Genomic DNA, 27,994 nt, shown 5'->3' with positions numbered 1-27,994 from the left:
TCCCCCCGCCCCCCAGCCGAGCCCTGCGGTCCAGACCTGGGCACTGACTCGGACCCGGACACGCTGCCGGACTCAGACCACCAGCACTGCACTCGACGAGAGGCTCTGGTCCGCCTGAACACGTCCTGCCCCGGCCCGGTCCACAGTTGGCTGAAAGAGACTCGAGTGACATTTAATTCATCTGAAACAATGGCAGCGCAGGACTTTAATTTCTTGCTCGCGACGGATTCGTATAAGGTAGATGCAATTCATTGCTTTCTTTCTTTCTTTCTTTCTTCCATTCATGTATTCGTTTCATTAATCGTTTCATTTTCGTCCTCCGTTTTCTACAGACTGTAGTTTATTCTGTTAATGGTCGTCGATCACGACGCTCACGCGTTGTGATGTTTGACCGTGACGCGTTCACGGCTCTGGAAAAACCAGGTTGAAAATGAAAGGGAAAGAAAGAAAGTCCGTGGTGAATAGACCAGCAGTTCAACGCCTGGCCAGACACAATCTATTAACCTTTTCCCCTTATAAAACATATTAACATCCCTTTCATAGGCTGATCTACCGGTACATTCAGAAGAAAGTTAGTGGCCTGCTTGACCTAACTCATCCTGGTACTTTTGCCTTTGCTCAGTAATTCTGTTATTATCAAATTACAATCTAAATATTGCCCTTAGATTAAGATGTGAGAGAAAGGAAGGAATATATACTTCTTAGTTTGATCAGTTTCGTTCTGAGTTGTGTTTGTGTAACAGGGAGCTCAGCCCTTCAGTCACTATGAAGCTTTCCCTTTCATTTCAGATTAATAGAAACTTAAATCCAGTTGAGTCAGTGAGCGTGTGGGCGGGAGGTGGAGGCGTCTACGGCAGTGCAGCACAGTTAAATGTCAGATGTCATGGAAAGGTTTGCACTGCGGGTCTGGGCCTTTTTATTAGCTCCAACGACACACGAAAACAAGTCCAAAGCAGCAGCTGGGCCAAAGGGATTCTTCCTCTGTCTGTCGTCACAATCACATACTGTAGTAGAGACCTGCTTGATACGCTGTGACGAGCTGATCTGTAACTCTCTGGGTCGTCAGGGTTACAACACAGCGCTTTAAAGGACAGGATATAACCTCAGCAACCACTCTTCTGAAAACATCTTTAAAGAAGTTACCTGATAGCGTGCAGATGTCCTCCACATAGGTTTTTGCTTCATGATCATCTGGGGCTGGATTCACCAATATGTTCTTAAGAATGATCTTAAGAAATGTCTTAAGATCTAAAATGAAGAAGTTCATAAGAAAGTTCTTAAGTGCAATTCCTCAATATTTTCTTAAGAACCGTCTTAAGAACTGTCATTTCTTACGAATTTCTGATTTTTCCTACTTAAAAACTTCTTAAAATATGTCATTGCATTGCAGGCGCCAACAAGCAACATATATATATTATATATAGAAAGGTAGTTTGCGTCTTAACCGTCAGTCACTCACTAAACGTGGAGAAGGAGAAAAAGAGATGCAGGAACTTTTCAAGGTTATGGTGGATGAGATTAATGTGCGAAAAAAAACACTATTGGGGAAAATTACTAATAATTAACTAACATGCTAACAAACAGTTAACAGGCTCTTTGTGTAATTAATTACAAAGTATATTCTTAAACTATGACCTACTAGTCTAAACAAAAAAAGATGATATTAGAGTCTTACCTTTTCACAGAAGAAATTTTAAGACAGGTCAAGGTTGTCTTAAAGTTAAGAAAAAAGTCAAGAACAAATTTGAGAACTTTTATTTCAAGAATACCATTTATTCTTAAGTTTTTTCTTAAGAAGAAACTTAAGAAAAAAGCTGAGAAAATACTTAACTTTTTTGGAGAATATGATTTCTTCTCTTTTTTCTTCTTAAGACTGAACTTAAGAAAAAAATGACAATTAAGAAGATTTTTTTTTCTTAAGAATGTTTTGTGAATCCGGCCCCTGGTTCTCCAACAACAAATGGTGACATTTCTCCATGTTTTTCACTTTCTCTGACAGCTCACAGGCCCCCCTCCCCCCCTATTCACCATCTCTCAGAGGCGGTAACGGTACCTGTTGTGACGCCATTAACATCAGTGCAGAATCCATCTGCACTTCTGTAATACATAACCAATCTTGTTTTCTTGCCAATAGTATCACAAATACTGTCATCATGTAACAATGGGGCCGGGTCCCCCGCCACTCCCTGTCATGCTGCTCTCAAACGGAAACCAACGAGGTTCTGTGCTCCAGAGAAGATAAATACTGCAGATTACGTTAAAACTTTACATTCAACAAACAAAAGTTGTGGAAGGTTTTAGCACAAGAGTGGAAGTTGACGTCACCAACACGCCTGCCTTACTTTAACGATTCAAGTATCAAAATAATAACGATGACTAGAACCTCTTAAACATGTTACCCTGCTGACCCGTCTTTAACAGAAGTGCTAATAATGATAAACAGAACATTAAAACCATGAAGTTGAGTTGTTTGTGTGATACTTCCCCGTGTCTGCAGTCCAGCCGGCTGGTACCGATCTCTCTGTGATGGGTTGTTGGTTTTCCATTGTTCTGTTTTTTTTTCTTTCTGCTTAGTTTTATTTTGAAAGTGTGCTCTCTGACATGTCACTTCCTTCATCGCCCCGTCTTGTGCACACCTGTGTCTAATTATCTCCTGAGAGAGTGTCTCTCCATCCTCGTGTTTTTTCTGCCTTTCTTACGGGCTCGTCAAATGTTCCGTGGGGGGTTTCAGTCTGGATCTGGTGAATGCTTTACACAAAAATATAAAGTCTAAAGCCCCGTTTATACTTAGCAAAAACGGTGGTGTTTTCATGCGTTTTGGCCGTTCGTTTACACGAAAACAAAGCTCAAAGTCACCAAAAACGATAATTTCTGAAAACTATTTGCAAAACCTCCGTCTTCACGTTTGCTTGTAAACGGAGGAAAACGGAGATTTAGGCTTCAGAACGTCACATTATGAGACAGAAACGTCACCAGTGTCATGTGTGCCACCTGTGTTTACAATTAGTTTGGCCACCGTCAATATTTTCTTGTGTTTTACCTGTTTTATATTCTAAAGTCACACTTAAAAGTAACTCCACTTCTCTGTCACTCCAAACCAAAGACTCTCGTTCATCTTGGAAGTAACTGGAAGTTACTCGTGTCATTTGTTAATTTTTTTTTTCCAGGATTCTGATTGGCTAGCATGACTTTATCTTCTCGTTACACTGCCCCCTGTAGGTTTGGCTGCTCATAGCACCTTAACAGCGTATTTATGCGGGTTCATGTAAGTGATGGTATTTTTCAAAACGTAGAGGGGGAAATATCCGTGTTTGTAAATACCAGGCTATGTGGAAACGTGGCCTACAACGGCCCTGCGGAGCTTGGGCACCGAGGACCAGGAACGACAGACTAGCCCAGGGGTAGGCAACCCTGGTCCTAGAGAAACCGCAGTTCTGCATATTTTAGATGTTTCTCTGCTTCATCAAACCCTGAAACAAAGGAATGTCATTAACAGACTTGTACAGATCTGGATGACAAGCCGTTGATGACTGTTAATAAGAATCAGGTGTGGTCGATGATGACTGTTAATAAGAATCAGGTGTGGTGATGCAGGGAAACGTCTAAAACATGCGGGAGTGCGGCTCTTTAGGAAACAAGGGTTGCCTAACCCTGGACTAGCCTGAACCTCTTGACATGCAGGAGCTCCCTCTCTTAGCTGGCTGGCTTGTATTGTTAGTTGCACGATTAACAATCAGTGATTGGCTGAAACAAGGACGATATCTGATTGGTTGCAGATCTTTCCCTGGTTAAAACAAAAAAGAAGACACTTGTGGGTGGAGGCAAGTCAGGGGAGTCTCAAAAATCCACACACAAATGCAGTGAAGTCCACAGACCCCAAACCGTTTGTAGATCAGGTTATATTTGTGTGTAAATCAGAAATACACGTGTGACTCTTGTTCTGTGCATTTGTGAATGTTGAGATTGTCTTGACTCCATCGTTTTATGGGATTCCTAAAGATCCAGAGAAGCGAGATAATTGGATTTATGCCATAAAACGTGACCAAGACAGCTGACATATGAGAGCGGCTCCAAGCACGACACCATCCTCTCTCACCGCCTTCACCTGAGGGGCCTAGTTTTTGTGAATGACCCTGCCTGATAACTATTTATTATAGATGTATGAAATGAATGCATGAGGTGGTGCCTTAAAATGTTCATTCACACAGTGAATGCAGTGTAATGTATCTTCTGAAAATCCACGTAACATTTGATTCTGATGAACGTGCTGACGACATCAGCTGAAAGCGACTGTGTTGGTGCGCCTTTATGCAGCGCCTTTGTTAATGAAATGAACAAAATGCCATTTACCCCTCCAGTAATAATAAAATAATCCTGTGCTGACGACACAAAGCTGATTGTTGATCACAGATCCAGGGCGTGACGTCCATGTCCCCCCTCCGGACTGCTGTAAGAGAACGCCGGAGTAGGTCGAGGGAAAGGTGATCGGGTAGTGGGAGGTGTCGGGATTAAGGAGGTCTGGCAGCTCCGCTGAGGTTACGATGCTTTTAAGAACTCCCCCCGGAGCTTTGCCAGGGTCGGTAATGCTGAGGCTTTTTTAGATATCTTTATCTTTTGGGTTTAAATGCACAGAAAACTCTGAGGCTCTGAAGTGTGATTTCTGAGTAGTTTATTAACTAGTTGGTGATTTCAGTAAAAATAACGATCATGATTTTTCTTTTTTTTTTAAAATTATTTATTAACATACAGTGCAAACAACGACAAAAGACGACATCAGTATGTGTGTGTGTGTGTGTGTGTGTGTAAATAAGATGATGAAAGTAGATACATAAATTGAGAATATTAATTTGAGAGTAAACAAATAAATAATTATCATATAGAGTGGTGTAGCACGATATCATATAAATATAGCATAATAATATAGTAATATCCTAATATAACATAATTTTTATAAAATATTATAACATAAAACCAAATGATATCACCATACTATAATATATAACAATATAATAATACTATAGTTTAACATCCCATGAGATTTTGTAACTGATAATAATAATATAATAATACACTATGAAACAATACATCATGATCCGATCATGATTTTTAATAGTAAGCAATAGTTTGTTTTTATGAATGGATTTTTTTTTATTTTCTATTTTAATAATCTGTTCATTGAACTTTAGCTTGGATCAGAATCCAGATCTCCAGATAACCCTCCCTGGCACATGGGGGGAGTGAAAGGGCACGTCAGCTCTCGTGTCAGGCCTTCCCTCTTGATTACACCTCACTTGTTGGTGGTATTTCCTGCAGTCGTCTGCTGCGTAACCCGTTTATGTGAAATAAGATTCTTACAGCCGCACTGATCTAAGTGAATAAATGCTTTTTTAAACTTAGTCTCCATGTGACTGGGGGTACTTAAATCCTACTGAAAGTCTTAGTTGCATAACCTGTGAAACAATTGCCGGCTGTGTCCACTAAGAGCCGCGGCAGCAGCCCCGTCAGTCTGGGCTTTAGCTGTCACCCTGGCCTTTCTGGGGAGGTCACGGCCGCCCGGTCAGGGCTCGTGCCGCGTGCAGCGCTGCTCTCGCTGTTTCCTGGCAACACACGGCAACACACAGAGACTGTAGCGGTGCTGGCGTGTGACGGACCTGCTGTTGGACCGGCGTCACCAGCAGCACGCCTGCTCCAAACACCAGGAGAGATAAGATAATAAGATGAGATAAGATAATTCTTTATTTTCTCCCTCAGTGGGGAAACTTATTTTGTTGGCATCAGTACACTTAGCACACACATGCAGGGGAGGGGTAAAAAGACTAAAAAGTAAAAAATACAAAAAATATATATAAAATATGTATAATTACAGAAATATGAGCAGTATATACAGTATATTGAAAGAAACAGTGCAAAAAAGCAGGTAGAGTGTGTGTGAGGTAGACTGGCAGATATTGCACATCTTGTTATTGTCCGTTAGCTACTGAGAGCAGGCCTGAATACCTCTCTAGTTTACAGTTGTAGTTGTTTGTGGCTGGACTTTAAGTTCTAACCCCTGGATTCCTTCATAGTATTAGGTGAGATGTACTTTATTGATCCCAGGATTGCGTAACATACGAGGAACAGACAAGCGCAAAATGAAATCTGAAAACATAAAACAGCTATAAAAGTACTGTCTAAAAAGGTCTATACATACTTACATCATATACATTGAAGTGAGTAGAGATTAAGAGCAATGTGCAAAGATGAATAAATTAAAGTGAATTATTGTACACAGTTCTGGCAGGCGGGAAAGACTTCCTGCATCTGTCCGCTCGACAGCTGATTCCGTAGCAAACTATTTCATAGTTACTCTTCTTTTTACATGTATTTGAACTTTTATTTGCTTTTGTTTCTCCTCAGGTGTTTGAAAGTGGATTGACTTGTATTTTTCCTTGACTTTCAGATCACACACTACAAGCAGTATCCTCCAAACGTCAGCAAGATCTACTCCTACTTTGAATGCAGACGCAAAAAAGGCTCCCAGTTCAGTGAAGTGGTTTTCTTCGGGCTCCAGTATCTGCTCAAGAAGTACCTGACAGGTATGCTGGGAGGTTCTCCCTGGAGTTTAACAACAGACGCAAACCAGGCCCATGTCGTAACAAATTACAGGTGGTGACCCTGATCCCTCCCCAAACCCCCTCTGATTGGTCGTGGTTCACATATTCCTGTACGTTTGAAAATACATGTGCTGCAGTCAGAGAGGAGAGCAGCCTGGCCGAGACGGATACGGCTGCTGCCGATGATGAGAGAGAACTTTTTGTTATGAGTATTTTGTTAAAAATACTTACCGTATTTTCCACACTATAACGCACATCGTATTATAAGGCACACCTTCAGTAAATGGCCCATTTTAAAACTCTCTTCATATATAAGGCACACGGAATAAACGGTAAGATAGCGTACTATAGAGGCTGGTGGTGAGTTACGCATCTACCTGATGGAGCTGCGCTACAGGAAATGCTACAAAATGCTACAGCAAATGCAAATGCAAAAAAAAAAAAACAAACAAGAAGTACTGTAAATCAAACTTTATTAACTAAATAAAAAACAGCTTTCTGAATTCCCAAAACAAACGCGGAGTGGAACTTTTCCAGTTCATCCCCGAATCCCTCGAAACCTTCCTCCGTGTTGGAACAGAACAGCCGGGCGAGTTTGGCATCCAATGGCCCCGGCTCCGTCTCTCACAGTCACCGTAATGCGAGTCAGCGTTGCTGCTGTTGTCTTGAACGTCTGTGACGATTCCTGCCGGTTTTAGCACCGTTACTTCAGCTACACCAACTACATTACCCACAATCCCCCTGACTACAGTAACAGAAATTACCGTAATGATCATATATAAGGCGCATCGCATTGTAAGGCACTGCACTGCCGGTTTTTGAGAAAATTAAAGGCTTTTAGGTGCGCCTTATAGTGCGGAAAATACGGTACTGATCCATCCATAAATGAGACGACATCGGATAATGAGCCACATACAGTGCAGTCGCCAGAGCCCGCTGACGTTAAAAGGGGGAGGTGTAAACACGTCCAGGAGAGTGGCCTCACCACTTTCCCTGAGAGCTAAGAGACAGTCAAGCCCAGATATGATGTGTGCGTTTACTGTGGAGATCGTGAGAGAACGGCAACTGTGCCTTCATGACTGGTTCTGAAACATGTCGAGTTGAAACGCTGAAAAAGCACAATGCAGCTATGACATAGTTAGCACCGCGATTAATGCCGAGCTGCTTCCTGCTGCCTTTCAGGAGCGGGAAGCAGCTCGCAGGTCATCAGACCTTTCAGAGTTTTACTCTAAGCGTGATTTTACATGACAGGCGAGGCAACAGCAGGCCAGAGGTGGTGTTTACCTGATACTAAGACCTGCCAACAGCCACGTTTTTGTGTCTGAAAAGAAAAATACAAGATGAAAACAGGGTAAACTAACTTTTCTGCATGACTGGTAACAAGATGGGAGAGATGGTAGAAAAGGAAATGATTTTATTACTGCACGATGGATGAGGCACATTAAAGGCTCGGAGTCGATGTCAGATATTGAGTTGGCATTTGGCGAAGGCGAAGCACATCATTAAGCTAAAAAATAACCCCATAAATCTGGACGAGAGAAAGCAGGAAGCCAAATCAACACTATTACTTTCTCAAAAAGAAAGCAAGCGCTGGTGGGCTCAGTTCCAGCAGGGGAGGGGGATCTGCACCTAAACCTATCCAGACAAATGTCCCAAAACTGCTTCACAGCTTCACAGCGCAGGTGAATACTGAACGTAAACAGACTGTGAAAGCCTCTTAAGACCTTTTTGAAGGTGAAGAAACTGAATATTCTTCAGCATCTCAACATAACAGAGCAGCTTTGGGGGTACTGAAGATAAAACTGAAGGCAGAAAGCCGACAAACGGCCCCTGAGGGTGAAGCTCTGGCAGAAATAAGGTTTTAGCTAAATAAAGAACTAGTACATGTGTAGAACTAGTACAATCTAAATCGGATTTATTAATCAAAATCGATGTTAAAAAAGGAAAATCAGAAAATCGATTTTCCTTTTTTGCAGCTGGCTGCATTACAGACAGAGCTCGTCTAGTCATCTTTGTTTGGTCAAGAAAATTGTAAATGTTGTCACTTTACTAAACTCAAGGAGGATTTACTGTATCTTTCAATTGCACTTCATTCCCAATAGGGAAATTTGTTTGCTATTTTTCTTTAAAAATAAAGATAAAATATTTTAAACAATTTATTCCATTGTCTTTTGTAGTTTTACCAAAAAAATAGAAATCGAAATCGAAAATCGGGTTTTCAGAGAAAAAAATCGGGATTTTATTTTTGTCCAAAATCGCCCAGCCCTAATGTGTCCCTGTACTGTTATTACTTTTCCTGAAACCTTTGAAAGCTGCCGTCTTCTTTCCTCCCGTCTGAAACTCTGAACAAGCTCCTTAAATGGTTAATAAGGCTCCTCGTGTCATCGTCAGCGACATTTGTGCCTTTTTTTTAACGATTAGCTGCAACGGAAACTTTTCAAAGTGGAAAAAGGATTGATCCTCTTTTTTTAACGTGTCACAGGTCAGAAATGCAAAAGATTATGTCAATGAAAAACTGAAATGACATTGACAAGAAAAACAACTGAATGTTTGCAAAGTAAAAATAAAAATGAAATACCAAATACCGGTAAATAAAAAGAAAACAAAGTAAATGAAAGAGTGATTTGCCTCCACGTCTGATCGGCGGTTGCATCGCAGGATGGAGATCTCAGCTGCTTCACTCGTGAAATGTTAAAAACAAACGAACCTCGCTCCTGAGTCGAGGGGTTGGAGACGAGAGAAATAAAAGGACTATGGGAGAACGGCTCAGAACGCAGGAGGAGGGGAGGTGAGAGTGTGAGGAAAAGGAGGAGACGGAAGAGAGCTTAATAATGGAGGAAAGAGATGGAGAAATGATGGGGAGAAGAGGAATATCAGGGAAGGAGATGGGTGGACTGTTGTATAACTGCATCTGTCTCTTTTTGCTTTTACTTTTTTGATATTTGGCATTTTAAAGTTTAAACACATCCCAACAACCCTCCTGAGGTGTCATCATGACGTTAATGTAGCAAGAAAACCCAGTTTCAGGAATGCATTTATTTAGTTATTCCACTTTTATCCACATCGACTCGCAGTAGAAACTCAAAACAGCAATGAAACGGATCATTTAGCGGAAAGGTGCTCTTCTGTCTTGAGGAGCGTTGCCCAGGTAACCGGTGGCACTCGATGAGCAACGGAGTGACCTGCTCTGGTTGGTTGAAAAGCAGACGTTTCCAACCTCCCAGGAGCCAGGGATGAGCTGTCCAGGAGGAATGAGGCCCAACTGGCTCATGCTGTTATAACAAACTATCATTTTTTTTATTTTATTGGTTTATTTGACAGGGACAATGCACATTAATAAACATGGCTGTAAATGTGCCAGAGTTAGCCAAGAGGCTATTTTTCATCTGTAGTCCCTGGACAGATGTTACAGAATCAAAACAGAAATGTAAGATTGAAATTACAATTCATTTATAGGCATGCAGAACAATAATAAAAAGAAAAGAAGAAAAACTAAAATAATGTTAGCGAAAAAATAAAATAAATAATGTTAGCGAGAACATCATTCAGGTCACCTTTGTATTACATTGTCAGGTACTGTTTAAACATGCAACACGGATGCTCATAATGCAAGACATGCAAAACAATAAAAATGAGGGGTATTAAATATGCAAAGCAGAAGCTCAGGCATAGTAAGCATGCACAGTATATACAATTGTAGCAAGCTAGTGCTACGGGGGTCACCCGACAGGACAGAGGACACAGGGTTTCGTGCAGGAAACGGTTTATTTACTCCTCTTTCACCCAGACACGCGTGTCCTAGGGCTGGGCGATATGGACCAAAAGTCATATCTCCATATTTTCTAGCTGAATGGCGATACTCGATATATATCTCGATATTTTTTCTGTGCCATAATTGGGTTTTCCCCCAAAGCATTATAGCATAGCATCTCTGTTAGCTTCATTTTTTCTGAGGCAAACCCTTAAAAAAACAGTCAGTTTTAATACAAAGCCTCATGCCAAATGTCACAGTTTCCTTTATTAACAGAGGTCTGCACAATATCAAAATGTATAAAACAAATGAAATAAAAATAAACTGCCTGCATATATAGAATAAAAATGCTTCTTGAATAAAATAACCCTGCATAACAATTAAATTCAAATACACTGTGCAATTAATACAATGTAGACAGTAACATGCAGACTTTTCCACTGAGGTTGACAGTTGTGCAAATAACAAAACATTTTGTGCAAATCTCAAATAAAACATTCAAGTCAATTTGTCACAAAATAAGCTATATCAAAATCATACCTTTTTTTTTTTTTTGTTTTTGTTTTTGTTAAATCGATATAAACGATATTGTCTCGTACCATATCGTGTTTGAAAATATATCGATATATATTAAAATCTCGATATATCGCCCAGCCCTAACGTGTCAGCAGCTTCCTCCCAGCAGACCTCTTGCTGGTGTGCAGCTGCTCTTTATGAAGGCAGGCAGGGTGGAGAGGCTGATTGGGCACAGGTGTGCCCAACCAGCTGAGTGGCTGCTCCTCCACCCTGCCACAACAATACATAAAACAGTCTGATTACAAAAACCACAAGACATGCATACAGGTACATGAGGGCAGACCAGTGGTAGCAAGACAGCAAGCAGCAAGGGAAGTTCAGTAAGGTGTAAAGTACAGAAAGGCGCAATTAAGTTTTAGTGCTGACAGAGCTGAGTATTAATCAACCATTTCTTTAAATGAGCTCTAAATAAACTGTATGTGTCCAGCATCATGAGCATCATTCTCCTTTTTTAAACATTGACAATGTGACAGGCTGATGTAAGTGAACCCCTGCAGTCAACAGCTGGTTCAGCTGCAGTGACATCATTTTAACACACCCAGTAGCTTTGGATCAGACCTGGACCTGGACCTGGACCTGTCCCTGAAACAGACCTGAGCTCAACACTCGGGGAGAGTTTCTGGATCTTCATTTGGAAAAACTCCAAGTGACAGACGTGTCATCCAGCAGATGATGGATTTACAAATGAGTTTTAAAGAGAAATGGCGTGAGATTACTCTGTGAAAGGCCTACAGTTGTGTTAACACTCAAAAGATGTGAGTTTTGAGGCCGTCAGGGTGAAAGTGATGTCAGTAACTGAACCTGTTCTCCGCAGGGCCCGTGGTCACGGAGGAGAAGATCCAGGAGGCCAAGCTTTTCTACCAGATGCACTTCAAGCAGGCCGTGTTCGATGAAGACGGCTGGAGGCAGATCCTGGAGGTTTGCACAGATGTTTGGAAGAGTCACGGTGAGAGAAGCATTTGTCTAAAATAAAGGTATAATAAATGATCTTTTTTTTTTTCCTGTCAGAAACATGACGGTCGCCTGCCGATCCGGATCAAAGCTGTGCCCGAGGGGAGGATCATTCCTCGAGGAAACGTCCTCTTCACTGTGGAAAACACAGACCCCAGCTTCTACTGGCTCACCAACTACATCGAGGTAAACGCCCCAATGTAGCTTCACTGGGCCATTTATTAAAAGAGAAAAAGCTGGCAGATTAGCAGATCTGGCAGATCATTCACAACTTAACATCAGAAAAAGGTGCCACAGTATGAAAAACTAAATTAAAAAAAATGTGACTGTAAGAAGCAAACGCTCAAGATGTTTTACTTTTTTCTTTTTTATAATCAACTCCGTTTCATTAAATTTACTTCAGCTTTTGCGTGTCAGGCCTCCAATAGAGGGTATGCATTGACGTCACTCACGCCCCCTTAGTCAGTTGGACTTGACAGTGACCTGTACAGTTACCAAGAACCAGTGGTCCATGGACATTAATATTTGGTACAGTTACCAAGAACCAGTGGTCCATGGACATTAATATTTGGTACAGTTACCAAGAACCAGTGGTCCATGGACATTAATATTTGGTACAGTTACCAAGAACCAGTGGTCCATGGACATTAATATTTGGTACAGTTACCAAGAACCAGTGGTCCATGGACATTAATATTTGGTACAGTTACCAAGAACCAGTGGTCCATGGACATTAATATTTGGCCACGAATGGAGTTTCGTGATATTTATATGTACTTAATTTCGCTTGGGAAATACACGAAGCAAAGCTTGAAGGCTTACAAAAGTCTTGATGCTTGGTTCTACTACAAGGCAGGATTTGTTGTAGAAATTAAAGTGACGATGACACCGAACTTTATGATTTGACCGTTTAACGTTAGCTACCCAAAAATCCAACATCACCTGATACAAAATGGGAACCACAAATCCACGTTTTGGTGCCTGGAATCCAGTTGTTTCTGAGAATTGCAGCGATCCATTTGTCTCTTAAGCTTATTTTTCGTCAGTCTGTAAAACGATAACTCTGATTTCTTGCTAAATCTATGAGTACAGTCGATCACACAACAGCTCTTTCCCATTTTAGATGTTTCCCAGTTGCTCAAACTGAAAGTTTACGCTGACACTCAGTCTTTCTGCCACTCAGTCTTTCTGACACTCAGTGGGAGTAACCCGCTGTTTAGTCACATCTGTGACGTCATGCACATTCCCTCTATACCTTAATTAAAGAAATGGTACGGGGACAATTCAGAGGAGAGAAATGAAAACATGTTATTCTCAGCAGGCGTTGTCAACAGATTTCACCGTCAATGTTATTTATTGAGCTTCTGGAAAATGACCAAAAGACGACTTGTATTGTAACAGAGACCCAGAACATGAACCCTGATCAAAGCCTGGATCATAAGCTGGACACCTGCCAGGTAGAGCAGGAAAAGGTTGATAGGAAAGAGAGGATGAAGGACAGAGGAGAGGCACAGATATATTGGCAATGGTAGATAAGACAAAACATATTAGTAGTCATTATCCGAGAACTAAGAGTTCCATGTCCATATGACTGATACACGGTTAGTTTTGCTGCTACAGGGACGACTATACAAACTCCTGTAACAGCTGACATCACAGCCAGGTGGAAGTGCTGCCTATCAGCCTGGCTGCTAACTCGCTTTTATGATTTAGACCAGAATTCAGTGATGGACAGAGTTTTTGTAACAATGTTTAGTATCTCAGACGGGGAAATAAAGATGCATCATTTGCACAGGGAACATTTAATTAACAATGATTCTCAACCCTGCAGGTCCTTTTTACTAAACTGGTTGAAGTGCTACTAAGAATCCAGTGCTCAACTTGGATAGTTTTTGTTTTGTTTTTCTGCTTTGAAGCGGTCAGGCGTGAAAGAAGCAGTTCACTGCCAGGAAATCTGATAGTATGTTGGCACCAAAACTGCTGGGCCAGATGGAAAAAGCAGTTAGGTCACGAATGAGTGGCTGGAGTATGTCACAAACCAAAATACCCCACGTCCCAAATTCAGATGGATGGATGGATGGATGGATGGATGGATGGATGGATGGATGGATGTTAAGTCTGTGTAATGTCTGTGTCGAGCAGATAGAATATAAACTTACAAAAGGGAATGAACAAATGAAGCAGCAGTGTCTGCTCTTGAACTGAGCTCATTGAGTAACTACCAACCTTATCAAAACCAAAAATGAAACAGGTACGAGATACAAAAGAGGAAAACAATGCGCTTCGAGCAAATTTGAAGCAGTAATAGAAGAACAACTGTGAATGTTTCCCGATATTTCCCGATATTTCATTACATTAACAATAACATTTCTAAACTTTTTTTTTTTTTTTTAGTAAATACAAACCTGAAATTCAGACTTAATTTCAATCAGCGTATTATTACTATTAGGTTATTTTTATTATGTTTTTTACATCAAATAAAAGAAAAAAACGTTGGATTAATGACCTTTGTTGATGATTGTATTTATCAAAGCATCATTTCTGAAATTCTTAGTATTCTTCACTAAATTAGAGTTGTACATGTTCAAGAGCGGTAGATCAGGACTGGACAGTTCCTCCTTCAGGGCTTCTGTCCGGCTGTTCAGACGTTTCCTGCTTCAACACGGCCCCATACAAACGACTGCATCACTAACAGACTTGTGCAGCCATTAATTCAATTCAATTTTATTTATATAGCGCCTATTACAACGGAAGTGTCTTTAGGATCTTTCCAGAGACCCAAAACATGATCCCCGAGCAATTATTACATAAACATAACATAAACAATGGCAAGTAAAAAACTGACACCAAGATGATGATGATCATGATCCATTAATTGGAATCAGTCGTGTTGAAGCGGAGAAACATCTAAAACATGCAAGACAGCTTGAGGATTAGAGTTGCCAAGCCATGTTGTCAACGTCACATGCCGCCTTTACGTTATGCAAAGATGTCCAAATCATTTACTTTGGTAAAAGCAGTCAAAAATCCATAAGGCAGCAACGTTCTAATTTGTTTCTGTTTATTCTGACCCCTCCCTGACCCGTGTTCCTGGCTGTAGACGATGCTGGTCCAGATGTGGTACCCCATCACCGTAGCAACCATATCCAGGGAGTTTAAGAAGATCTTGGCCAAACACCTGAAGGCCACGTCGGGGAGTCTGGAGGGCCTGGACCTGAAACTGCACGACTTCGGCTACAGAGGAGTCTCGTCCCAGGAGGTCTGGAAAATTAATGCCCTTCGTTTTTACTGCATGCTACTACTCACACTTTATTATGGTTGTATTTGATGGTGATAGAACCTGCGTGTTGAACGAGATGCTCAACATCTTCACTCTTGCCAGACATCCATCCAGTTCTTGTGCATCCTGTGCATCTTGCAGTTAGACCTCCATTTAGATCACCGGTGCTGTTCTTTAGTTGCATTTGTAACAGTGTCTTTCGTGACATGAACAGGTTTGATCATTTGTATGACGCGAAAAAGAACCTGCAACCTCCACGAATCCAACTCTGAAGCTGATCTTGCACTGGCCCAACACCACTGAATGAAAACTGATCATTAATCATACATGATTCTAACTGATGTTCAGTGTCACTGCACTAACTATGTTTTATACTTCCTTGTTATCTCTTCCACCACTTTATTCCTCAAGTTCACAAATCAAATGGCTCTGACTCGAGGCAGCAGAAAAGTGTGATTGGGACGTCCCTACAAACGTGGGATTAGAATGAATGAATAGTTTATTTCGGTTACATTACATTATATGCAACTTAACTTGTGTGGATGTAACTGACAAAACATTATCATACATATTTACACTAATCAGTTTCACAATAAACACACAAACTCTGTGTAACCAAAAAAGGAGTCGGCTGAAGCCAAAGCTTATTTTTGCCCAATCCTGTACCTTCCAAAAGATAACCCAGTTTATCAGTAATACAAAAGAAAATAAATTTACTCTAAATCGCTCTGCATAATTAAATTATATTCAAATCATTTTGCATTGTAATCCTTAAGTATTTTGTCTTTCAATATTTTTTTAAAGCGCAACGGAGACCTACATAATTTCAGTTCATCACAAAGTCCATTCCATAATTTGACTCCCAAAAATGAAACACATCTGTATTTAACATAACATGTTTCAAAGACCCATAGGCTTCTTAAATTATAATTAGGAGGGACAGAAAATTTCCGAGATGACCTCAGAGCCGTTTTCTGTCCTCATACTTGTGGGCGGTTTGTTGATCCCTCTTGTTGGAGATCTGTTGAAGGGAGTGGATTGCAGCTGTTGCTTGTTACTAAATTATTTTAAATGATATTCTTTTGTTTTTCTGAGCTTAACTTAAAGAAATTGCTTCAATCTCCATCTAATATCAGTTTTATTTATTTATTTATTTATTTTTTCTCTCCAGTCTGCAGCGTTGGGCGGAGCAGCTCACCTAGTTAATTTCTGCAGCACGGACACCGTAGCGGGGCTGCTGATGGCTCAGAGATATTATGGCTGTCCCATGGCGGGTTTCTCCATCCCAGCAGCCGAGCACAGGTACTAAAAACACACACAGACTTCCTGTAACCCGTGGCAACATCATCTATAGAGGGAATGCGCATGACATCACAGATGTGACTTCACAGCGGGTTTCGCCCACTGAGTGTCAGAAAGACTGAGTGTCAGAAAGACTGAGTGGCAGCGTAAACTTTCAGTTTGAGCAACTGTAAAACATCTAAAATGGGAAAGAGCTGTTGTGCGATCGACTGTACTCATAGATTTAGCAAGAAATTGGAGTTATCGTTTTACAGACTGACGAAAAATAAGCTTAAAAGAGACAAACGGATTGCTGCAATTCACAGAAACAACTGGATTCCAGGCACCGAAACGTGGATTTGCGGTTCCCATTTTGTATCAGGTTATTTTGGATTTTTCGGGTAGCTAATGTTAAAGAGCATATTGCAGGTTGGAGACCCCTGTGAATCAATGTGTAGGAAAATAATGTAGGAACTGAATTTTCATAAATAAATATATACTACAGTGACCTCCAGAGTTGTTTTTGTGAGAGTATTTTACTTCCGCATCTGAAAAAGTTGAACCGGAAGTGACGCAGCGGGAGGGAGCGCGGTGAATTCAACAATAGGAAAAATAATGGATCTTAATGTTAGTTGTGACACTGAAGAGGTTGTGAATGTGTATTCACACCAATATGACAGGCCACAGCCTTATAATTACGAACCCGTTAGGCCCCCCACGTTCTTTTGATTGACAGCTGAAACTCGCTTTTTAAAAGGCTGATTTATGGGTCCGCGTTACACCAACGCAGACCCTACGGCAGGGCTATTCAATTGGCGGCCCGCGGGCCACATGCGGCCCGCCAGGAGCTTTTATGTGGCCCCTGGTCATATTTCAAAAAAGGGGGTGTTTTTTTTTTATAATATTTTTATAACTGGCTACTATGGACTAAAATGGTTGCTAAAATGGTGCTCAATGCTTAATATAATATTCAAATAAGTAAATCTTGGTGGAAAGTGGTGCTTTGTCATTATTGTTTTATTAAAAGTAGGTCAATATCAACTTCATTAAGTTTGCACAATGCATGGTTTCAAAATGAACTTGCATTCAAAATAATATTTCTTTATCTGAATATCATATTTAACATTCACAATTACTAAATCTGGAGACAATTAATACATAATTCATATGTAAACTAGATATATTCAAATGTATAATACAAATGTATTATATTTACATAAGTCTTCGTCTTTGAGTGCAAAATACATTTTGAAAACCCCCACATTTTCAAATTGTGCGGCCCTCTCCATACAGTCCTTTTGCAGATGTGGCCCCCGGCCGAATCTAGTTGAATACCCTTGCCCTACGGCGCAGGTTACGCGGCGACGCACAGAACACTGCGTGCGCCGCGTACCCTACACCGTAGGCTACGCCGTCGATTTTACGTGGAACCATAAATCCGCCTTTATTCACTGCAGCCCCCGCCCGTGCTCCTGAAAGAAACTCAGAAACTCCTTAAAAATGGGTGAGTACTTGTAATCTGTCTACGCTTGTACTTTCTAAACAGAAAACAGGCTTATTATCTTCTCTTTTTTCTGATTAAATGTATCCGAAATAGCCGGATATTTTTAAAACCGAATATTTCCCCGTATTTCCCCCCCTTCGTTTATAAAAAATGAGTATCCACATTACATCGTTGTTAAAAAAAAAAAAACCTTCCACACATAACCGAAGATCTGCGTTTTCGACCACATTTATAAGCATTCCAAACCTGTAGATCATCTGGTCTTCCGGCCTCCTGCCTTTCCCGGGATCCGCTTCTCCTTCTCGGGTAACGAGCTCGAGTCCCCCCGTGTCCCACCACGGAGCTGCCGCGTTAAATCAACGCAGCCCTACGCCGTAGGGTACGGCGTAGGGCTGCGCGTCGACGCGTACCCTACGGCGTAGGGCTGCGCGTCGGTGTAACGGTGTCCAGAGCAGAGACCATTTATTTAATAAATAGCTTGGAGGACAGATGGTGGATCATCTGTAGTTCTGGGTCGCACGTTAGACGTCAGACTCAGAGCAGATTTGTTGTTGTTTTGGAGCATAATGTGACGTTCGAAAACGCAAAACTGCTCTCTGTCTCTGTCTACACGCATCTACATAAACGGAGTTTTCAAAAATCTTCACTTTGCCTGGAGTTTTTTTAAACATTCGTTTATATGCGTTTTCATGTGGATGACAGGTCCAAACGTAGGAAAATATCTTCGGTTTAGCAGATACCCGGCTAGGCCTACGTGTGTACAGGGTCTGGGCAGTCAGATGGGGCAGCTGTGGAGACTGCTCCCTTGTGCTGCGTCATATGACGCAGTGTTTGGAAAAAAACTACTTTTTCCTCTGAATACATGCCCTTATGTCTTGTAAAACATATTAAATCCTACATTAACTTCTCACATAGTCATTTTTACATAAGGTCAGGTATAATTTTTGAAAAAATTCTAACCTGCAATATGCTCTTTAAACGGTCAAATCATAAAGTTCGGGGTCCTCATCACTTTAATTTCTACAACAAATCCTGCCTTGAAGTTGGACCAAGCGTCAAGACTTTTGTAATCCTTTAAGCTTTGCTTCGTGTATTTCCCCGGCGAAATTAAGTACATATAAATATCAGGAAACTGGATTTGTGGCCAAATATTAATGTCCATGGACCACTGGTTCTTGGTAACTGTACCAAATATTAATGTCCATGGACCACTGGTTCTTCTTGTAACTGTACGGGTCACTGTCAAGTCCAACTGACTTTAATTTAAGCCGATAATCAGCTGTTATCCCGTCTTCTCCACTAGTTGCAGCTGTTTTTGCTGATGTTTTGCCACTCAGTGTGAGTAAGGGGGCTGGTCCAGTGGGGAAGTGACGTCAATGCAGACCCTCTATTAGACAGAGATCCTGCTCACAAGTGTCTGATATTTAGCTAAATCTGGAATAAACATTGATTGGAGAACAGGTTGAAACTGTAGCCCTGCCAGAGTTAGGAGCAGTGTGTTCTCCGTCATCCAGAGACCGCTAACTCCTACCTCCTCTTCTCCAGCACCATCATCTCCTGGGGCCGGAACAGGGAGAAGGACGCCTTTGAGCGAATCCTGGACCAGTTCTCGTCCGGCCCGGTGTCCGTGGTCAGCGACAGCTACGACATCTTTAACGCCTGTAAGCACATCTGGGGAGACAAGCTGAAGGAGCAGGTGATGGAGCGGAGCCAGGACTCGTGTCTGGTGATCCGGCCGGACTCCGGAGACCCGGCCGAGACGCTGATCGAGGTAAATAACGGGGGGATGTCGTACACTTGTTCTATGATGACAGAGCTGAGAGATGGTGTCAAATAAAGAAAGGATTCAGAGTTGAAACTTAGAAAGTGAAATATATTGTTTTTTGTTTAATTTTTGTATTTGTTGCCAACGTGACGTAAACAGAGAAGCAGTGTGTGAAGACTAGCTGCCCCCGCCCTTCAGGAGCTTATCAGACTATCTTTCACAGCAGCAGCTGGAAGTCTTTCTCTCTCACATGACCGTTCTTCTGGAACTGCATCGCTTCAGCTCATTTATTCACAGCTCTCCAGAACCAAGCGTGACATGGTTTTCCTGCGTTTGCTGTCAGTCATTCTCAGTCACCATGTGATCGGCGGCAGGGGCCCCTGAGATTATTATTATTTTTTTTTTTTTTTTTGTGGCACCACTTGGTTCATATTAGGTATAAATCATTGTATTATATGTTGTGCTGAGATTTTCACAGTTAACATTAAAACAAAAATTGCAAGTGAATCTCCAAATGTATTTTGGGTAAAATGGCTCGTCATCAACAGCCGTCTATCAACGTCATACGTCATCATTGATAACTTGTCAACAGAGCAGTAATCCTACAGCCTAAACATGAGCGGGAGTTAGAAACACAAAAGTGGAGCGATAAAACGCAAAGAAAAAGAAAAAAGGGAGCAAGAAAAAAACAAATTGCCCAAGCTAGAGGCATATTTTGTTGGCCCTAATCCTCCTGCTGTGGGAGATGAAGCGGACGTTGTTAGCAGAGATTCATCCCTGCATCCTGGTCAGGGAGCAGGTTTACTGGGAGGCTGCTCATATTCCCCGCCCTCCGGCCCGGCTCTGATATGTTCCGCTCCTGATCGGAGGTTTAAATGGCTGTTAACCCCCTGGGCAGGACAGTCTCAGGCCCCGTACACACCGCCACATCGCTCAGCCTCTTTCACGCTTTCATCCTGCCTTGAAGGGCTGATTGAAGCCCTCAGAGGCAGGAAACGCCACGCTGCCGACCCGGCCCTGTTCTGCCTCGGCAGATCCGTGACGGAGGGGGAGCTTAATGAGAGCTGGGGGGGGTAGAGGACGGTTCAGTCCTCGCTGCTGCCGGCCCTCTCCACGCACCTGAAGGTGTTGGGTTCTCTAAAAAGAGAAGGGAGCGCTTCCAGAAAAGGTGCTGAACTCTTCTCTCCAGCTGGGTGTTGAGACAGAGACGGCCGCTGGATGATCAGAGCTTGATCGAGTGTTGGGATGGAAACTGAAATCCAAACTGTCTTTTCCAGTCTTTTAGCACGTTTCAAGTAGAATTGAAAATAATTTTAGGGTTAGTGACGCTAACGTTTTCTAAAGGACTTGTAGGAAATCCAGCAACACCCCATAGTTGGAGCTTTGTGATGCAGGAGAACGTTTTAATCAGTGGTTACGTACCGTACTCTGAAGTCTGTCACACACTGGGCTCCTCGCTCGATATATATATATATATATATATATATATATGTATATATATGTATATGTATATATATATGTATATGTGTGTGTGTGTGTCAACGGAACATTATTATGTAGCAGAACAATTTTCTATTAGCGTGCCCCCACATCATATGCCTGATTTTATTTATTTATGTAATAATTGCTCGGGGTCATCTTCTTCTCTCTGAAAATCCCAGAGAGACAACTCATAGTAAAATAGACACCATATAAATACAATAAAATGGAATAATCCAACATCAACTTGTGTTTCAGGTCATCAAGATCTTGGAGGAGCGGTTCGGCTGTTCTCTGAACTCCATGGGGTACAAGGTTCTGCCGTCGTACCTGCGGATCATCCAGGGGGACGGCATCGACCTCGTCTCTGTGGACCAGGTACCGGCCTTGACCTTTACATCTTATATTATCTTATTTCTTGTGTGGTCTGAGCCCTTACAGTCCTTAGAAAGGCCTTCACCATATCTGTAACCCGTATCACATCCTCACCATCAGGGACGTCGTCATCTTCAGCATTAACACTGTAGATTTACACAAGTCAGGAATCCGAGGGCAGTGATCGTCATCTCAGACTAAAGGATGTAATTAAGCACTGAACACAGTACATGCTTATCTTACTTTAGTAAACTAAACTCCCCTCGTCTTGTGAATCTCTTTCATTCAAGCCACCGGGAGAACAAACGTATCTCTGCTTTTCACAAGCACGATGAACTTTTTTTTGTGATCAACTGTTTTTTATTATTTTATTGATGCATACAATTAAATCGAACAATTATGCACGAAATTGTATAGCAAAAACCTTTAAATCACCCGTCCCCCACAAGACAACAATAACACAACAACAGGATAAAACAAACAAGACAAGAAAGCCAAAAAATAATTTGATAAATCAGTCAATATTAAGTTCTTTCAGTTTTTCAATGGCACGTGTCCATATTTTTAATGTCCTGGTCCTGCAACATGAATTCTTGCCACTGAAAGTTCCATATGTAGAACGTCCATAAACAGATGAAACCAGTGACATGTTGGTAGATCGTGTGGTGTTTCCATCAGAGAGCAAGCATTTTTTTAGCGGGTGTTAATCCTGCCAGGTATACAACTTTTTCTTTGTATTATAAATTTAACTGAGAGTCATCATTAATCAGGAGCACCCTGGGAGAACATGGGAAACACGATGAACTGCCTGATTTTGTCTGTCCCGTTGCGTCTCACGTCCTGCTGCCTCGTTCCCTCCAGATCCTGCAGAAGCTGAGTGACGAGGGCTGGAGCGCCGAGAACGTGCTGTTCGGCTGCGGCAGCGCTCTGCTGCAGAAGCTCAACCGAGACACGCTGAGCTGCGCCTTCAAGTGCAGCTACGTGGAGAACAACGGCAAGGGGGTAAGAGAAATTTGTCTGACTGTTTGTAACAAAAGTAACAAACTGCTTGATCGTACGTTTACTTTAATTGTTTAATATAGACGTCAGGACTCCTTTATCCGAGCTGATGTCCGTCATCTTTTTGTTATTGATTATGAGGAACTCCCTATACAGTAATCCCTCGTTTTTCGTGGGGGTTACGTTCCAAAAAGTAGCAACCTTTTTTATTTTTACAATTATTCTACAAGGCTTCAAATTGCAGAGATCAGCACCGCCCCACCACGACCCGAGTAATTGGATTTGAACGGGAGAAAATGAAAAATAATTATGAAAAAATACAATAAGTACAGTTGGACAAATTATGACTCGCTGCTCTTCTGATGCCGCTGCATCCTGACTCGCTCTGTAGCGTCTTTTTCTTCTAAAGCCGCGGTGCAGGTGTGTTTTTTCCAGAGAAGAACATAGTTATGGGTCGTTGTTGTCGCTCTTTTTTTCTTCAGGGCAAAAAGATTCTTATAAACCGACATGCCACCATGGATTATATCTGAGACTGTAATGAACGACTCATCAAAGGTCCCGTTCTTGAGCTGCTGCTGAAGCTCATTGGCCGTTCTCATCATTGTTGCTAAGCAACCAACGTTATTGACACAGGAAGTGAAGAAGCGGGGAGACTGTTTAGCCAATCAGAATGCAGAACACGATGCACAATGAAAATCTGTGAAGCAGCAAGACGTAAAAGGTGAACCGCGTTATATCCAGGGATTACTGTAGTTGTTATTGTTTTAGCTGTCTTTAAGCGTCCCGCCCGCCCGTCCTTTCTGTTTAGAGTGTTTTATTTATCTGTTTTTAAACAGTTTACCTTGTGAGGAAGTGTTAACGACTGACTGCACAACATCTGTCCCCTAAGGACATGACGATCGATCGATCGATTGCGCAGCCTTAGTTTGGGCCTGTTAACAAAGGGGCTTCAACAACCAGAGAGCAGCGTGAGTCACCTCCGGATGAATAGGAGGAAATTATTTGCCTGATCTGTTTTCTTTCAGTCTTGCAAATGTCTTGTTTGATTTTTGCAGTCATGAAAAGAGGATCATGTCAAATCTATTGCAATAAATGTGCATTTAATCTAGAAATGTGGCGCAAAAAGTTGCCAGGAAGAAGTTAAGAGTGAGCAGAAGTCGATCCTTCTTTAAAACCTGGCAGTGTTTAAAAAAAAAAAAAGGCAAACCGCGTGGCTTCAGGAAAAGCCGACTCTTCCATCGAGCCGTGTACGTCGACCGGCGCCTTCATGGAGGTGGAACAGCTGTGCTCGTGCATCAGTTCACCTGCAGGGGGAAATGACTGCATCTAATCCTGTTCCAGATGGATGTGTACAAGCAGCCGGTCACCGATCTGTCCAAGAGGTCAAAGAGGGGGCGCTTATCCCTGAGGAGGAACTCGGACGGGTTCCTGGAGACTGTGGAGAGAGGAGCTGGCAAGCCCGAGGAGGTTCGTCCCCGTCCGTCCCACATGTCACACATCCTTCTGTACCGCTCAAACTCTCTGGTATCAACAGGTTTTAACAAAGTTTCCTGTTTCAAAGGCGGCTTTTATCAGATGTAACGTCAGATGCTGCTGGGCTCCGGTCCAGCACACGCTGACGGCGAAACACGTTTGACCATTTCTTGAAGAATATCAGCTTGTTTTGGATTTTATGGCAGCAACATGTCTTTAGAGCTGGGACTAGAGCAGGGGTCGGCAACCCAAAATGTTGAAAGAGCCGTATTGGACCAAAAACACAAAAAACAAATATGTCTGGAGCCGCAAAAAATGAAAAGTCTTATATAAGCCTTAGAATGAAGACAACACATGCTGCATGTTTCTATATTAGTTATAACTGGGGGAAGATTTTTTTTTTCATTATGCATTTCAAGACAAAAGTCAAAATGTCGAGATTGAAGTACAATCTCGAGAAAAAAGTCGAAATGTTGAGAAAAAAGTCGAAATGTTGAGAAAAAAGTTTTTCATTATGCATTTCAAGACAAAAGTCAAAATGTCGAGATTGAAGTACAATCTCGAGAAAAAAGTCGAAATGTTGAGAAAAAAGTCGAAATGTTGAGAAAAAAGTCGAAATGTTGAGAAAAAAGTAAAAATGTCGAGAAAAAAGTTGAAATGTTGAGAAAAAAGTCGAAATGTCGAGAAAAAAGTCAAAATTTCGAGAAAAAGTCAAAAAAGAAAATGTTGAGAAAAAAGTTGAAATGTCGAGGAAAAAAGTCAAAATTTCGAGAAAAAAGTCAAAATGACGAGATTAATGTCGAAGTACAATCTCGAGAAAAAAGTCGAAATGTTGAGAAAAAAGTAAAAATGACGAGAAAAAAGTCGAAAATGTCGAGAAAAAAGTAAAAATGTCGAGAAAAAAGTCGAAAATGTCGAGAAAAAAGTCAAAATGACGAGATTAATGTTGAAGTACAATCTCGAGAAAAAAGTCGAAATGTTGAGAAAAAAGTCGAAAATGTAGAGAAAAAAGTCGAAAATGTCGAGAAAAAAGTCGAAATGTTGAGAAAAAAGTCGAAATGTTGAGAAAAAAGTCGAAATGTTGAGAAAAAAGTAAAAATGTCGAGACGTTAACCAAACCGAGTGGAGGTGAGCTGAGCCGGGCCGAGTAGGTACTAAAAGAACCAAACCATCAAATCCAAAAGGACCTTATTGTGTTCTGAGATCGGTGCACTTCCTGGGTGTCTTGTTCTCTCGTATATAAAACATGGCTTTGTGGGATTTTCATATCATTGTAACTGGTGTTTGTGTTGTTAAACGAACGCGTGTCCCACTAACGTTGTCCCTCCGTCCCCAGGACCTGCTGGTGACCGTGTTTGAGAACGGCAGCCTGCTGCAGGACTACTCCCTGGAGGAGATCAGGAAGAACGCGCGGCTGAGTGACGAGGATCTGGGCCAGCAGCAGCAGGAGCTGCAGCACAACCACATCATCAACGGGGTTCACTAGAGACAAACGTCCCGGCCCGGGTTCCACACGGGGCGTTCCAGGAACGCTCCCGTCACCACCAGCCCAGGAGACTCTTCCCTCACTCCCACCTCTCACACGGAGGAGTGTACGCTGTCGCACGTGCCGTCACGTGACCGCGGCCCAAGCTCAGGGTCAGACACTAAGCTAAGTTACTCGGGTCGTTTCTGGAAGGTCTTCCCGGCGAGTCCGACGCTGCTGATCAACACTGGAATGCTGTTTTCATATTGTTCAGCAGATATTTGAATCTTTATCAGCTTTTGTTTCACGTAGAGTCAAGAAAAATGAAATAAATGAATAAATGCAGCGCCGCCGCACCACCACCAGGGAGGGACAGATGCAACAGACGCCTCAACCGCCAGGCGTGGAAACGGGTCACACCCATGTGCACGTGCTGGTATTTAATGATGCCACCACCGTATTTATTGACGAGCACTGCCGGCCACATGAAGCACACGTGACTGCACTGCCACAGAAGTAGTAGAAGTAGTTGGATCTATTTCACACAGTTTGACTATAACTATGCATTTTTTCTGTCTAACGGCACTTGAGATTTTAAGTGTCAGCTTCTGGGACTGATGATAGTAGCACATGTAGGAATATTTAGTGTTTTAAAGCAAATACGCCTCTCCAGTAATCTGTCATCTGTAATCTGTCAGTAATCTAAGTGTAACTCTGCAGAGCCATTCTCACTGTCGGGCTCAAAGGTTTCATATCATTCACAAAGAAACACGTGGACTTCCTGCTTCAGATCATTTAGGATTGCAAATGTCAGAATACAGAGAATTTTTACAGATCTTTTTATTTATATGATTTTCTTAAAGGGGACCTATTATGAAAAACACGTTTTATCCGCCATTTTTCGTAGAGGTGTATCGTGATGGCGTCTGTTCGACCTAGACATGCAAATTGCTCTGTTGTTGGTTGTAAAAACCAACACAAATGTCTGTATTCTGTCTTTGTGCACTCCCCCCTGCTACGCATCATTCAGGCAGCCAATCAGCACAGAGCCTCATTATCATAGCCCCGCCCACTCAGAATCCTGCATAGATAATGAGGTTAGAGAATGGGAAGATAAAGACATGGCTCAGAGGCTGAATTTCTAATTTATTTAGCAAAAACAATCAAAAGCTTGTTTTTAAGACATTCAAGGCCTGTTTAAAATAAGTATTAGATGCCATAATAGGTCCCCTTTAAGTTACATTTAATCAATATTTGGTTGGATTGTTTTTTAAATCTCCTTGACGACCTTCTCACACGACCTGACCTGGTGACCAGATCCAGCTCTGCAGCCGACGGTCTCATCAGCATCGCTGATTATTCAGAAAGGTTTTCTGCAGCACGAGCCAGGTTCCTTCCACTCCACCTTCCCCTCATCTACTTTTCCAGAATTAGTTATTTCTCTGCATCGCACATCAGCTTCTATTATTTAGCTTTTTATTTGTTCAAGTTACCACACGGTCACGCAGAATCCCATGAGGAGGGCTGGCGGGTTGCACGGCCCGCTTCCATCGGCCTTCGGGCTGCCGTGTTCTGCTCTCTGTCTAAGTGGGGAGTTCTACGTGGAGGGAGAACTAAACACCTTTAAGCACAACTGTATGTTCAGTTCAGACATCACAAGGAGTCAGGAAAAGTTAGATAACATATCAGATGTTACAAATCCAGCTGGGGTTCAGGGTCAGGCTGCAGCTCAGCTGTAACATGGATGGGTGGAGAATCTCCACCACAACAGGTCAGTCCAGATTCATGAAGATGCTGTATTGATCCAGCATCCATCTCCTGCTCAGTTCTTCCTCCAGATGTGAACTAAACCCCCAAGATACTTCAACACCTCCACCTGAGGAATCTCCTCACCTGAATTTCTGTTTTACTTAATGAAAACAGGGTACAGTAAATTGGAAAGTTTGAACATGATGACATTGAGAAGTGGAGAACGGTTGGCTGAGTGCTCATTTCAGAGTAAATGTCATTTAAAAAAATGTAATCTTTAGAATGACTGCAATTATTTTTTGTTTAGGTCTTGATTGGAATTTTTTTTAACATCCATCATCTGTAGTTCCTTCTTCTTCTTCAGGGTCTAGGGCTACGTTCACACTGCAGTCCTTAATGCTCAATTCCGATTTTTTCCCAATTCCGATTTTTTTGTGTGGCTGTTCACACTATCTTTTAAAATGTGTCCTATATCCGACTCGAGTGTGAACGCATCGCGGCCCTGAACTGACCCGCATGCGCAGAGGCGTGTGATGATGAGAATGATGGGTTTGCATCCAACAGGTGCCTGTGAACTGCCAATTATCCATCAAGCTCCACAATTATCATGTTAACATTAAATCAGATAGATTTGTCAAGGACGTTTCTCTTGCATCTTTATCATTGTGCGGGCATGAATTCTCAGAGTTTTGCGGGAGCGGGCGGGAGTGGATGTAAACACTGCGGGCGCAAATGCAGCGGGAGCGGGATGAA

At 42.0% G+C, this 27,994-nt stretch overlaps 1 protein-coding gene across 1 annotated transcript; it reads left to right on the top strand.

Annotated features, from left to right (window-relative positions):
• On the top strand, positions 1-26,764 carry nampt2 (nicotinamide phosphoribosyltransferase 2). Its single transcript, XM_061728709.1, has 11 exons — positions 1-237; positions 6,440-6,575; positions 11,735-11,838; positions 11,929-12,057; positions 14,972-15,130; positions 16,323-16,453; positions 19,482-19,707; positions 21,439-21,558; positions 22,417-22,557; positions 23,896-24,021; positions 25,364-26,764. Exons 1-11 carry the CDS (start codon positions 190-192, stop codon positions 25,511-25,513), a joined length of 1,470 nt encoding a protein of 489 aa, XP_061584693.1. The 5' UTR covers positions 1-189; the 3' UTR covers positions 25,514-26,764.
• Positions 26,765-27,994: the final 1,230 nt, after the last annotated feature.

The sequence above is a fragment of the Cololabis saira genome, chromosome 8 (assembly GCF_033807715.1).
Source record: "Cololabis saira isolate AMF1-May2022 chromosome 8, fColSai1.1, whole genome shotgun sequence".
Lineage (NCBI taxonomy): Eukaryota > Metazoa > Chordata > Actinopteri > Beloniformes > Belonidae > Cololabis > Cololabis saira.
The sequence above is the reverse complement of the archived record's forward strand: the minus strand, read 5'-3'. Positions and strand labels throughout refer to the sequence as shown.